This window comes from Oncorhynchus clarkii, chromosome 8 (assembly GCF_045791955.1).
Source record: "Oncorhynchus clarkii lewisi isolate Uvic-CL-2024 chromosome 8, UVic_Ocla_1.0, whole genome shotgun sequence".
Taxonomy (NCBI): domain Eukaryota; kingdom Metazoa; phylum Chordata; class Actinopteri; order Salmoniformes; family Salmonidae; genus Oncorhynchus; species Oncorhynchus clarkii.
Window position 1 is genome coordinate 30,925,576 of NC_092154.1, and position 14,175 is coordinate 30,939,750.

The 14,175-nt window shown below is 42.7% G+C and overlaps 1 protein-coding gene across 4 annotated transcripts; it reads right to left on the bottom strand.

The window, feature by feature from the left end:
* Nucleotides 1-2,842: 2,842 nt before the first annotated feature.
* On the bottom strand, nt 2,843-13,973 carry LOC139415260 (general transcription factor IIA, 1). Of its 4 annotated transcripts, none has more exons than XM_071163227.1 (12): nt 13,738-13,973; nt 11,842-11,943; nt 11,410-11,560; nt 10,805-10,843; nt 10,550-10,614; nt 9,825-9,900; nt 9,590-9,628; nt 9,215-9,348; nt 7,611-7,712; nt 7,087-7,341; nt 5,479-5,568; nt 2,843-5,221 (listed from the first exon to the last, which is right to left on the bottom strand). In XM_071163227.1, the coding sequence occupies exons 1-12, from the start codon at nt 13,765-13,767 to the stop codon at nt 5,114-5,116; spliced, it is 1,191 nt and encodes a 396-aa protein (XP_071019328.1). In that variant the 5' UTR covers nt 13,768-13,973; the 3' UTR covers nt 2,843-5,113. The 4 variants fall into 4 exon arrangements, with proteins under 4 accessions (XP_071019328.1, XP_071019327.1, XP_071019330.1 ...); XM_071163226.1 differs by having other exon boundaries at nt 9,197-9,348; XM_071163229.1 differs by lacking the exon at nt 9,590-9,628.
* Between the last annotated feature and the right edge of the window lie 202 nt (nt 13,974-14,175).

Here is a 14,175-nt window from a genome sequence, read left to right on the forward strand (position 1 = left end):
TTTAATGTTGCTACTGAACTGATCCAAATAAACATGTAAAGAATTTCCAGAAATACACCCCAACCCCGAAACCAATATATATTTCCTTCAGATATGTGGCTTTTCAGACAATCAGAAGATGCAACCAGACCTGGGTTCAACTACTATTTCAAATATTGAAATTAGTTTCACATACATTCCGATATATGTATTCAGATATATTTGATTGGAAAGACAAGTTGTTGAATATTTTAATACATTTGGAAATACACTTACTCATGTACATCCCTTGCACTTAACCTAGGTATTTTAAAATAGTCTCAAATACAATTGGTAGACTACTTGGTTTTTATACATAACCAGTCAAATACTCTAATAAAAGTATTTGTTTGGGCTGTGTATTTGAAAATACTCCCAATACACACAAAATATTTTCAATACCAGATACTAAAATACACATGTATTTGAACCCAGGTCTGGATAAAACCGTGCCTTGCTAGAAGAACCTAGGAAAAACACAAACATGCAAGATAGCTGTTGCTATAGTGAGATATTGGAGCTTTCTGCCAATGACCGCCCGCTTGACATCTGGATAGCATTTGAACTACACTGTGACATTTTCAGAGAAATGCAGACCGCTAGGGAATTAACTTTCCTGGAAAAAGGATCATTTCCTATTATGTTTTTATTTTCTCTCTTGCATCAGGCCAAAGTGATATGCAACTCTTCCGTTCAGCTAAATAAAGGTTCTTGGCCTTTTGTTAGATTTTGTCAGATATCCAACAGATTAAAAATATTATGTTATTCTAATTCGTATACAAATATTTTTTGCTGGTTGACAAGTTGTCTTAGTCTAGTCTTCAATATCAAAAGGATTAAATACAAGGAAAATGTGAATAATAAAACCAACCGAGGAGCATGTAACAGGCTGTTATATTGAAGTAGTAAAAACTTAAAACAGTCATCACATTTATTCGTAGTATTACATTGTTATTGATTACAGCACTGAGTTGAGGTTGAAAGGCAATTCACTGTACTTGTGCATGACATTAAAAGTTGAATCAAATCGATTGAGGGGTGAGACAGATCATGGAGTTCACCAGAGTACATAACGATAACAATATTATGTGCTCCCATGGCACAAACTAGAATAAAATATGAATCAAACAGTCTTGGTCTACAGACAGGGTCAAACAAACTGACTTGTTAAATTGAACCAATTTCATTCCATTCTCTCTCTAGCCCTGGTTCCTAACATGGCCTGGCCCATTCCTCTCCTGGTATTTCAAATAAACCTCTCATCTCCCAGCCACTCCCCAAATAACCAGGAGGGCAGGGCGCTTTGGATGAACGACATGCAACCATGCTGCCATATTGAGTTTCTCAACACAAATAGTGGGAAGAGACTGAACTCATCAAAAGTGAGAGAGAATGAGAGATGGGAAGAAACAGAGAAAGGAAGAGGGAAGGCACAGATTCTAATATCGAAAAAATATTAGGACTATGGGTCTGAGATCGTGCTGTTTTTATATTAATGCTGTGACTCGGCTTGTTGACTTGTCCGTCCTCACGTCTCCACAGGTCAGTAGGTGTAGTCAGTGTGCTGCTCTTGAAAGGTCAAGGGTCACCCTCTCAGAACTACTAGAGCGTTCCACCACGCTCTGCTCTCTTACGCAGCCAGAAACTTTGAGAATGAAGTAGAGGGGAAAGAAAACACTCCTTCCTCCCTTTCAGATTTTTCAAGTGTCTCCAGACCGCCTTGCCTGACATTATTTCATGCTAGTGAATGCCACAGCCGACAAGAGACATGTCACAAGGTCCCACGTCACACGTTCCAATACTTTTAATAACAGCCAGAGTCCTTCACTATAATTGGATGGACTGCAATGTCCACCATCAAGCCTGTAGACCTGGGTCAAATATCATACTCTCTAGCGAGCTTACTCCCAGGATATTCTCCCCGTCAGACTTGGGATTTTGGAATCAAGAGGATACACGGGACGTACCTAGATCCATAAAAACCATTAGGCAGTATAACTAGCAGCTCTCTACTCCAGTGCCCACTCAGGAGTAGGTTAGGCCTAGACTACTTGGAGTATGTAGGGTCCACTATCCCTCATCCACTCCATCTGAGTTAACGTCAACTCCACGTGGCATTTAGGATGGGCCATTACTCATCTCTCCATTTACAGAGGCAGAATCGACATCACATTTGAGTCATTTAGCACACCTTTATCCAGAGCAACCTACAACCAGAGCATTCAACTAAAGTAGGTAAAACCACAATCTATTTAAACTGGGATGAGTAACTGGGCTCTAGCCCCACTTCCACCATAACTTTTATCTCAAAAGTACCCACATGAAACATTCCAGCCCGTCTGGAATTAGGGCATGAGAAACACCCACACAACATGGCCCACTGCCATACAGTATTTGGATTATCCCGCACAAATGTGGGAAGTGGGGATTAAACTAAAGATTGTCATCTCCGTGGAAAAGGACTGTAGGTTTATTGCTGATCGAATGCTGTTTTTTAAAAAAAAAAGTGTGTGTCAAAGCTACAATCACCCGAATTCTTTATTTTCCGCAGTAAGAAATTCTTAAATTCTACCGCTCATCTGTCAATGAACGATTATACTATTTCATTAAAAACATTAAAAAAGCCATACACAAACCAGCTTTGATATTACTTTAATAAAATGTTTAGAAAAGGCAAAAACAACATGTCTGCTCAATAAAAATACTACCTTCTCGAATTACTTGTATTCAAAGCACATCCTCCAAGTTATGGTCATTCACAAAGGTCTGATTTTAAATAAAATAAAAATGGTTATATGAATGATACAAACAATACATCTCAAACAACAGAAGTTGAAAAGCATGGTACATGAAGAATAAAATAAGTCAAAGTACATTATCTAGAGAAACCCTCTCCAAATGATCATTATATGTGAATACCTAAATGCTAAACTAAAATCCAAAAGGCACAAACGAAATTACATCAGGGAATTAGAACATGTGGAATTAGGAACAACGCTAAAATAATTTGATTAAAATGGTCAAAACCACTTGAGCAGAAGAGTGGCTCATATCATATGCTACTGCTTGTCCAAGCGCAGAGTTCCAGAACTAGAAGCTACTCTGAAATGTTCCAGCATACATTCCTCAACAGAATGACTACTTTAGTCATGAGTTGGGCCATTGTGTCTGAGAATGACTGCACAGGCATACGTATATACACACACACACAAAACCCAAACAGAATCAAAGCTACTATGAAAAAGCTGAAAACATACTTTATTTATTTCAGAGACATTTTTTTGTTGCAATGGGGCACTGTTAAAATAAACTGCAGAGAACACACACCTTGCCACCCAGAAGTTGAAACCTGCTTGAACAGGACTTTTCTAAAATCATCATGATTAAAATGAAAGCACAAGACAGACAGTGCTGTACACAGCAGCTAAGACATGGCCCACAGCACATGGAGCCTAGTCCAACCAAGTAAAATAAAAAAGGAACACTTCGTTATCATCATAAGAGCACAGATTGGTGCGGCTTCTTGATTACTTTTTACCCCCCCCCCCCCCCAAAAAAAAAAAAAATATAACACGGCCTGAGCTTTCAGGAATAAATACAAAAATCAACACAAAACAAATTAATCACAAAAATGTTATCTATTTGTACTGTAAAATCGGAAAGGGGATGTGGGGTGTCCATTCTTCCAACAACATTAACTGATGAATCCATCTTCAACAAGCAGTGAACTCGGACAGACCTCACAAACACACAATATTGGGCATGCTGTGGCCAAACTTGACTGACTTCACGATACATCGACACTGACAATGCAAATCCCCAGCTGGCTGCACTGATTAACCACTGAATTAGAAGACCAGATACACAAAACAGGAAAACTAAGTGTTTGTAGACATTTGTACAATAATTGTATCTATCCATTCATTGGTTGATTCATTAACTGTCTTTGCACGGGGTCAGTCAACAATAGAATGATTTAGGAGGGCTTGAAAAAGAAGCAGACGGGGGATTCTTTTTATTTGTTTTTATCCCCAATGGCATCCTATTCCCTTTGTAGAGCACTACTTTTGATCAGGGCTCACAAAAGTTAATTCTATAGGGAATAGGAGGTGCCCTGGGTTCCCTTCACTCAATTTACATCACTAGGTCGTTACCAACCTTTTGCCTTTAGTGGGGTTGGTCTTCATCATAACAATAAAAATAGAAAAAGTTACAAGGATCACAGGAGGGGAGCGCTACACTGCCGAACACACAGTGAGTACTAGTATCAACTGTATACCCGGAAGGAAACTTCTAGTGTGGACCATGAGAACACGTGGCAGGAATATCATATCAGTGACATGGAATGGAGATTTACAACAACAAGCTAATAATGACAGCCTTTGCAAACAGCCAATTTAACTCAATACACTGGTGTCAACTTTACTGTGTAGTGCAGGGTCACTGAGAAAAAAAAACCCTACTAGGATTGACTGACAAGTTCCCTAGCCAATCACTGGGCACAACTGGAATTGACAGATTTCACTGTCCAATCGCTGGGCATTTTCACTGAACTTTGACCTCGATTCAAACCTATAGATATAAAGTGTTTAGGGTGGGTCAAGTCAGTGGTTATATCTGGTCCACTACAACTACAAGTGTGTAAGACCGTCAGTTCAAACTGAAGTTGAATTCATTCAAACAAAGAAGCGCAAAGGATCCCTCCTCCTCTGAGGGTTCTACGATGCAGGGACAGTCTTCTCAGGCTTGTTGGGTATTGATACTGAAATACCATTCATTCAGATGTGCATCTCACAGTTTTGGGTGGTGTCATATATTTTCCTTCGCCCACCAACCCACCACAGGTCTTCGGGCTGAAATGTCTCCAGTGATTCCCTGGGTCTTCAGTTATTGAGGTCTCCCTCTTTCTCGAACAGAAAGTTCCAGAGTTCTTTTGTGGTGTTTTGTTGCTTTGCCTACATTCCAAACAGCCGCCTATTCCCCTATGTAGTGCACTTATTTTGACCAGAGGATTATGGGCCCTGGTCAAAAGTAGTGCACTATAAAAATCGGCAATAGGGTGCCATTTTGGATGTACCCTTTTTTGTGGTGCGTTTTACCACTCAGCGTCCCCGATGGCTTTGGAGAAGACGTAGTCTCGGCCATTCAGGTTCATGATCCCATCCTTCAGGTGGAACTTCCATTTGTTCTTACTTCTGTGGATCTGAGGAGAGAAAAGCGTGAGAGTTCGGTAGGAACAGACGGATGCCTCGCTCTTTCGCACAATGCCATGCGTGTGTGTGTGTGTGTGTGTGTGTATCGGAAGAGAACAGGGAAACCAAATGGACAGTGTCAGTGATGGCGTTAGGAGAGGAGCAGAGGGGGATATCAGACACATACAGGAAGTCTGGGGTTTCCTCCCTGTAGATTCTCATATACAGGATACATACATCGTATTGTAGTCATCTGGGGATGACTTACCTTGTCGTACTGGCACACCACCACGTTCTCTGTGTCAAACAGTTCTTGGTCCTCCTCATCACTTACATCATCTTCACTGTTCAGAGGCTCCTGAAAGGGGGGGGGGGGGGTTAATAACCAACATACAGTGCATTCAGAAAGTATTCAGACTCCTTGACTTTTTCCACATTTTGTTACGTTACAGCCTTATTATAAAATTGATTTTTCTACACACAATACCCCATAATGACAAAGTGAAACCAGGTTTAGAAAATGTTTGCCAATTGATAAACGAAAAAAACAGACCTTATTTAAATAAGTATTCAGACAGTTTGCTATGAGACTCTAAATTCAGCTCAGGTGCATCCTGATTTCATTGGTCATCCTTCATATGTTTCTGCAATTTGATTGAAGTCCATCTGTGGTAAATTCAATTGATTGGACATGATTTGGAAAGGCACTCACATGTCTATGTAAGGTCCCAACAGTTGACAGTGCATTACAGAGCAAAAACCAAGTCATGAGGTCGAAGGAATTGTCTGTAGAGCTCCAAGACAGGTTTGTGTCGAGGCACAGATATGGGGAAGGATACCAAACAATTTCTTCAGCATTGAAGGTCCCCAAGAACACAGTGGCCTCAATCATTCTTAAAAAAGGAAGATTGGAACCACAAAGACTCTTCCTAGAGCTGTCCGCTCAGCCAAACTGAGCAATCAGGGGAGAAGGGCTTTGGTCAGGGAGGTGACCAAGAACCTGATGGTCACTCTGACAGAGCTCCAGAGGCAATGGGAGAACCTTCAAGAAGGACAACCATCTCTGCAGCACTCTACCAAATCAGGGCTTTATGATAGTGCACAGACAGAAGCCCTCCTCAGTAAAAAGGCACATGACAGCCCACTTTGAGTTTGCCAAAAGGCACCTAAAGGCCTCTCAGACCATGAGATCAAGATTTTGGTCTGATGAAACCAATATTTAACACTTTGGCCTGAATGCCAAGCATCACATCTGGAGGAAACCTGGCACCATCCTATGGCGAATCATGTCACAGCATCATGCTGTGGGGATATTTTCAGCGGCAGGGACTGGGAGACTAGTCAGGATCGAGGAAGAGATGAATGGTGCAAAGTACAGAGAGATTTTTGATGAAAACCTGCCCCAGAGCGCTCAGGACCTCAGTCTGGGGTGAAGGTTCAGCTTCCAACAGTACAATGACCCTAAGCACACAGCCAAGATAATGTAGGAGTGGCTTCGGGACAATGTGTAAATGCGTTTATATATTTTTTATTAGTTATATATTATTTATTTTTTAGTCGCAAACATTTCTAAAAACCTGATTTTGCTTTGTCATTATTGGATTGTGTGCAGAAGAAGGAATTTTGTTTCTCTCCAATTTTAAAATAAAGCTGTAACAAAAAATGTAAAACTTTCGAAAGGCACTGTATATCCATCCTATCATTCAATCTCTACAGTCAAATCTAGAGAGTACAACAGTGTGCTAGTAAAGTGCTTTGGAACTGGTTAGAGATAGTTTTGCTCACCTAGTCAGTGGGTCATACAAACATTCTAAGGGTAAAAGTTTAGAACCATTATGTCTCTCTCTCTCTCGGTCTCATTGAGAGTACTACCCACCTCCTCCACCTGGCCGTCCTCCCCTCCATCTTTATCCTTGTCTTCATCCTCATCCTCATCATACTCCTCCTCCTCCTCGTCCTCATCCTCTGAGGACGTGTCCCCCGCTCCGTCAACCTGCAGCATCATAGAAGGCTGCTGCTTGGCTTGCTGCTGTGGTGGCCCTGGCGCAGCGCCACCCTGGGCCTGTTGGACTTGTTGGACCTGCTGCTGGATCTGCTGCACCTGGCCCGCCTGGCCTGGCATCTGCATTACCTGAAGAGAGAAATGGGTTGAGAAGGATTGGGTGGTGAGAGCTGGTTGAATGTGGGATGGGGTGTTCAGCAGAGGAATCACCATTTGTACAATACGGTAAATAATTCCCTCTTGCATATCTATAGATTCTCAAAAGTAGAGTGTAAAAATTCATTGAATGTAGGTATACCAATGCATATTTTATCAAAACATTTCAGGGGAATACATGTACCATCCTTTTTTAATTCCATAGAGCGCCAGTAGTAACTAGTGAGTGTTTGATATCTGACCTGTGCGTTCTGCTGGACCTTGTTCCCAGTGAGGACGATCTGTTGAGGCTGGATGATGACTCCAGTCTGCTGCGGGTGGCCTCCCTGGAGAGGAGCCAGAACCTGAGGGGCAGCAACATGACATTACACCCCACTGAACCACCAGGAACTAGTAACGGACACTTCACCTTCCAAAACCACTCAGCTTGCACAACATAGCCATCTTAAGCCACTTCTGTAAATCTGAGGACCTCACAGAAGGCCCATAGGGTAACGGCCATTTTATCCTCCACTACTCATGTCATCGATCATAGCTTTGACACAGGACCAGGTATTCTGGCACTGTGAGCAAGTGGCAACAAAATATTTGTGATTGAACTGTGGACAATCTATACGAGGAGGTCCACCTCCACCAGAGGTACCACCTCCATTTGTCTATTTCTGCCACACCTGTTGCTGACAGGCGTATAAAACCGAGCACACAGCCATGCAACCTCCATAGACAGGCATTGGCAGTAGAATGGCCATACTGAAGAGCTCGGACTTTCAATGTGAAACAGTCATAGGATGCCACCTTTCCAACATGTCAGTTCGTCAAATGTCTGCCCTGCTAGAGCTGCCCTGGCCAACTGTAAGTGCTGTTATTGTGAAGTGGAACCGTCTAGGCGCAACAACGGCTCAGCCGCGAAGTAGGAGGCCACGCAAGCTTATAGAGCAGGACCGCAGAGTGCTGAAGCACATACAAATCGTCTGTCCTCCGTTGCAACACTCACTACAGTGTTCCAAGCGACCTCTGGAAGCAACGTCAGCACAAAAACTGTTCGTCGGGAGCTTCACGAAATGGGTTTCCATGGCCGAGTAGTCGCACAAGCTTAAGATCACCATGCGCAATGCCAAGTGTCGGCTGAAGTGGTGCAAAGCTCACCGGCATTGGACTCTGGAGCAGTGGAAACATGTTCTCTGGAGTGATGAACCACACTTTACCATCTGGCAGTCTGATGGAAAAATCTGGGTTTGGCAGATGCCAGGAGAACACTACCTGTCCGAATGCTACCATAGTGCCAACTGTAAAGTTTGGTGGTGGAGCAATAATGGACTGGGCTGTTTTTCCATTGTTCAGGCCCCTAAATTCCAGTGAAAGGAAATCTTAATGATACAGCATACTATGACATTTTAGACAATTCTGTGCTTCCAACTTTGTGGCAACAGTTTGGGGAAGGCCCTTTCCTGTTTCAGCATGAAAATGTCCCCGTGCACAAAGTGAGGCCCATACAGAAATGGTTTGAGATCGATGCAGAAGAACTTGACTGGCCTGCACAGAGCCCTGACCTCAAACCCATCGAACACCTTTGGGATGAATTGTAACACCGACTGTGAGCCAGGCCTAATTGCCCAACATCAGTGCCCGACCTCACTAATGCTTGTGGCTGAATGGAAACAAGTCCCCGCAGCAATGTTCCAACATCTAGTGGAAAGCCTTCCCAGAAGAGTGGAGACTGTTATAGTAGCGAAGTGAGGACCAACTCCATATTAATGCCCATGATTTTGGAATGAGATGTTCAACAAGCCATGTAGTGTATATGTTGGAGGGCGGCGAGCAGACCTACCTGTGTAATGGGGCGTACCTGCTGTATTACGGGAGCCTGCACGCCACCCGGCTGCATCTGAGGAAGGACCTGCTGTTGTAGCACCATCTGCTGCTGAGGCTGGATGATGTACTGAGCACCGTTGGCTGCACGCACAAACTGTAGGATCTGACCTGGGGTCAAAGAGGAGGATATTAGACCTATGAGGAGTATGTTCAGGATCTGACTGGAGAACAGAGGAGAGGAACGAGCGATGAAGACCGAAGCCCTCGAGACCCAGACCCAACCTCGTGAGACTCAATCAAAGATCCATATTATCGAAACTATGACCAGACCAAGAACAGTTTGAATGTTGAGAAACAAGTATATTAACAAGTCAGAAAGAAAGGCTTCTTATTCCTAGGTTGTACACACCGTCCGCTGTCTTAATATAACAATTCTGGGACAAATTGCCTGATGTGCGTCACCCGGGAAGGACATAAATCCAGGGCAGAACAAAAAAAAAAAACAGATTGGTATTTGGTGAGGTTATCTTTCTGCAACAATACGGCTGTGTATATACTTTTAGTTGTCAAATAATCAATGAATCACTATGCACTGTTATAATACATGATTAATACTAGAGCTAGTGTGATGTTAAATGTCCTACCTTGGCTGGTGATAAGCTGATGGTAGGGACTGACACCTGTGGGTAAGGCCAGGGTTGCTGCGGTGGCTGCTGCACTCTACAGGACAAACAGAGAACACACACATTACTAACCAGGCAAGGACAAAGAGCTACTCCTAATCATTCACATGGAAAAAAAATAAATAAGAGGGTGCGCTAGAATATGTGCTTGTTCAAGATAAGACTCTGCAACAGATTAACAGATCTTCAAAACGCCTGGAGAAGCATTTAAAATGTAACCTATCAATTTGCTATAATCCCATATTCTGTGCAGACCGGTGAAATCTGTGCATCACACAAAGACTACAACGTCTAAATCTATGACAAGTGAGTTCAGAAGACAAAACCAGTTGATGGGGGAAGGTTAGAGAGGGAAAAACAGGCCAGAAAACTAGGGAGACACTCTTTGAAAAACAGAGCTAGAATATCCCAGAGTCTACAACTGATCTAACTTCAGCTCAGAAAATACCCGGGGGGGGAGGAGAAGAACAGACGAGTGTGAGGCTCTTCTCGGTTTATCTGCTCAGTAATCCAGTCTGAAATCCATAGCTCTCACTAAACGATTTCCTGAGTGGCCTCGCTTCTCCTCCCCTCCTTCCCTCATCCCTCTGTTCCATCTGTCCTCCAGCTGGCCTGGTCAGTGTCATGCTCAGAGCCAGCTCCTAAACGTGTAGTCCATCTACAGACAACCACCCTACTCCACTCACCATCCCCGTTGCACTCATGTGCTGCAGAATCTTAGGATCCTGCACAATGACTTGCTGCTGGGGTGCTGTGGAGAGACAGGGGAGATGCATGTGTTCATTAAAGTATCGATTACACACTCAGTAATTACACTTCTAATAAATGTGAAACAACATCTTGCCAATGCCGCTTTGGAACAAACAGTGTGTGTGTGTGTGTGTGTGTGTGTGCATGTAAACAAATACTGTATTATAATCATCATCAAGGGATTATATTACCGCTTGTGACAGTAGGCCGGGTGGATTGCCAGCTTGTCACTGTGAATGAGAAAGGATTATCTTTTCAATGCATTTGTGGTTTTCATATACTTTGCAAGTAGTCGTTTCAAGTAGTTCTTTGAAATTGACTTTGAATTCGGCAACTTAGACGAGGACCTGTTGTGTCTGGACTCATAGCAAATTATATCATACACTGAGTGTGAAAAGACCAGACATGGTGGTTAGGGGTGGCAGGCAGGACTGGTCTGAGGTGGGTGGTTGGCTTTAAAGGGGTGTGTCAGGGAACCGTCGACATGGGTTTTACATAGCGCTTTTCAATACCACAAATATGTTCATACACTGGAGGTGGACCAGGAAGTGAGAAAGACAGTGATTAGAGGTGTTAGAGGCTGAGCATATGGCTGTAAAATGGGGCAATGGTTTATAGGCCAGGTTAATTTCCTGAACACAGATTCAACCTAATCCTGGACTAAAAAGCCCAATCAATTGAGAATCTCCATTGAACATGCTTTTTAACTATAGGACGAGGCTTATTCTGTATCTGGGAAACCAGCCCATAACGTACCATGGACAGCAGAGGTGATATGTCATGGCCGAGGACTCACCTTGCTGCTGCGGGGGCAGGAGGACCTGCTGTGCCTGGGCTTGCTGGGTGGCCTGCTGGGCCTGCTGATGGGCTGCTGCCTGGAGGGCCGCCTGCTCCTCGGTATGGAAGCCCTCCACTGCCTTACTCTGCATCAACTTGTTCTCCCACAGCTAGGGAAGATGAGAGGAAGACAACTTTTAAAAAATGGAGGGGTAGGTAAGAAGTTGACCATCAGCTTATAGACTAATATAATTTCATGTTTTCCAGAGGGATCTTTAGACTTGCTCTTCCTCTGACCACAAACGGAAGGTGGAGTTAGACGGTCCATTCATTTGGGATTGAGGCTTAGAGATCTCATATTGCATAATAGTAGGATCTACTACAGATCTGCAAAAGAGGAAGAATATTCTAGAATGGAATGCGTCTAAAAAGGAAGTGATGAGTTCCGTACCGTTTTGAGCTCCATGAGAACCTGCTCGTCCACCCCCTCATCCAGGAAGAGCTCCCGGACCTCGTTGATAACATCTTCAATCACAGACCTGTACAGTTTAGGCTGACAGAACATACAGAGAGCACTGTTAGAAGTGCTCTAATATATAGTATAGTTATTCCACATAGTGATAACTGAAATTAACTGAAATGTACTCAAATGCAGCTTGGTAAAGAATGTCAGCCAACAAATATGTTTTGAAAAATGTCATTTTGGGGCATGACTGCCTTTGAACATCAGTGCCAGGCATTCATAAACTGCATACCACAAGAATCTTAAAATTAACAGAATTTAGAAACCACAAAATTGCAATTCTTGCATTCTGACAACGAAACTATGTAAAAAAAAATCCGTTCCAAATTATGATTTGTAAAGTAAAAGTGTGCATTTCATTGCATTCCCCAAAATTGTACAAATTCTTGGACAAGTTGGGACAATTCGTCATCAAGTCATATTAATACACGATTGAACATAGTTTGGAAACCCTGGACTAGACCACAAATGTGCAGTGCATATGGGAGCTTTCAAACCGTAACTAAGTTAACGCAGCAATCGTTTCTCAATCAATCGGCCTTTAGGATTTTCTCAAACTGTAAACAAACTAAATAAATCGAGCAGCTGGCGAGAACTCAACTCAATAGGCCATGCACAATATAGTTTAACGTTCAATCGTCGATCATACACCGTAAAAAACGAAAATGGTCGCATGAACACCGACAAAAAAAGGGTCACTTTCCCCGGTGTCACCATCGCTCTCCCCGCCTCTTGGCCTGTCTGCTCACTATTTAAAGCTCGGTCTGGTGTTTATACGTAGAGACGGTGACGTAGGGTTGAGTAGCGCCTTCCCATCCCGGGCAGTCTATATTAGAGAGCCAATATGGCTGTATAAAACCGAGCTGCGGAAAGGAGGAGGGTCACAACCGTCAAGAGAGGAGAAGTGGAAGCCATTTTACGGAGCCGGGATCAGGCACACATTGCCTCACGCCCGCAGTCACTAATATTCGATTGTTGGCTGTAAATGGGATTGTTGCTAGAAGATAGTGTGACTTGAGCTGGTTCAAATGTGATTTTAGAGACGGACAAATAAATAGTGGAGAATAGAGGACTACGTGTTTTGGGGCGGCTAGCGAGAAGCCTTGTTCGTGTAATGGTGGACAGAGGCACTGTACGACCTTGTTGTTTGAAATGATCAAGCATTAAATAGCACCTGAATCAGTTTTAATTCCGACATTTAGGAATTAAACAAACGCATTGGATGAAGGTGCTTCCCACTGTACATCAAGGCAAACTGCTAGTTTTCATTAGGCTCCAGGAACAATTCCTAAACTCGAAGCTACTGTAGTTACTAGTTAGCTAGCAATAACGTTAGGTATCGAACTAACTACGTTAAATATTTTTTAGCTAGCTCTCCAGTCCACATTGAAAATGCACCAATGTAGTTGATGCATGTTGACTAGCTAACGTTACTGTAGTTAGGTGCAGAATAGCTTGCAAATTAGCCTACAAAGCCAATAAACAAGGCTCAAATCACATTTCTAACTTGATAATTAATCATCTAGCTTAAACGAAGACTTGACTAAAGGTCAAAAATTGCATCTGAGAACATTTGCCCAAGTTAAAAACGTCATTCCCCAGCTGCATTCTGAAAATGATTTCGCTATGGTTTCGAAGAGGTTAAAATGGCTGTTGTACTTATGGCTATCATTTTTATTCATGAGAAAATCTAAATTGTTTGCCAACAATATTCCCTAGGTTACTTATTTTAATGTTTTTGCACTCAAATTATTTTTGGGGGCAGTTAATTTGCCGTCGTAACTAGTTCTGTCTCACTAACTACCCTCTGAGAATGATCCTTACCACTGGATTCGAGTTAGCCGAGCTCGCCATTACGCGTAGTGTAAAACCACACGAAAATGAAGCGAGGAATGAGAGCAAAAAAAAAGGAAAAACGATCTAAAACAACTGGGTACGATACTTAAAATTAGCCGGCATAACTTTTGTAAATAAAACACAGATTTGAACGGTCTTATTTACAAATCCGGTCTGTGCCTTCCCAGCCGTTCTTCTCCCGCCGTTGTCCTCCTTTATATACTGAGCTGGAGCTGCGAGTGCGCGAGACATAAGGCAGGTCAATCCGGTCATTACCGCGAGAGTCCGCGAGAATATCGTACAGAAGAAAAACATATTCAGTTTTGACAGTACTGCGATTTGTATTTTTACATAGTGTATTGGGAATTTAATGAATGAAAACATTCACAAAAGCAAATAGATTTGCTTATATAATTTCTGATTAGC

What these genes read in the sequence shown, in the direction of transcription:
- LOC139415260 (XM_071163226.1), bottom strand. Translation starts at nt 13,767, where the DNA reads ATGGCGAGCTCGGCTAACTCGAATCCAGTG. An exon ending in TTCTCATGGAGCTCAAAACG is followed by an intron (nt 11,561 to 11,841) that starts GTACGGAACTCA and finishes CATCTTCCCTAG; the next exon opens with CTGTGGGAGAACAAGTTGAT. An exon ending in TGGTGTGCCAGTACGACAAG is followed by an intron (nt 5,222 to 5,478) that starts GTAAGTCATCCC and finishes TTCTCTCCTCAG; the next exon opens with ATCCACAGAAGTAAGAACAA.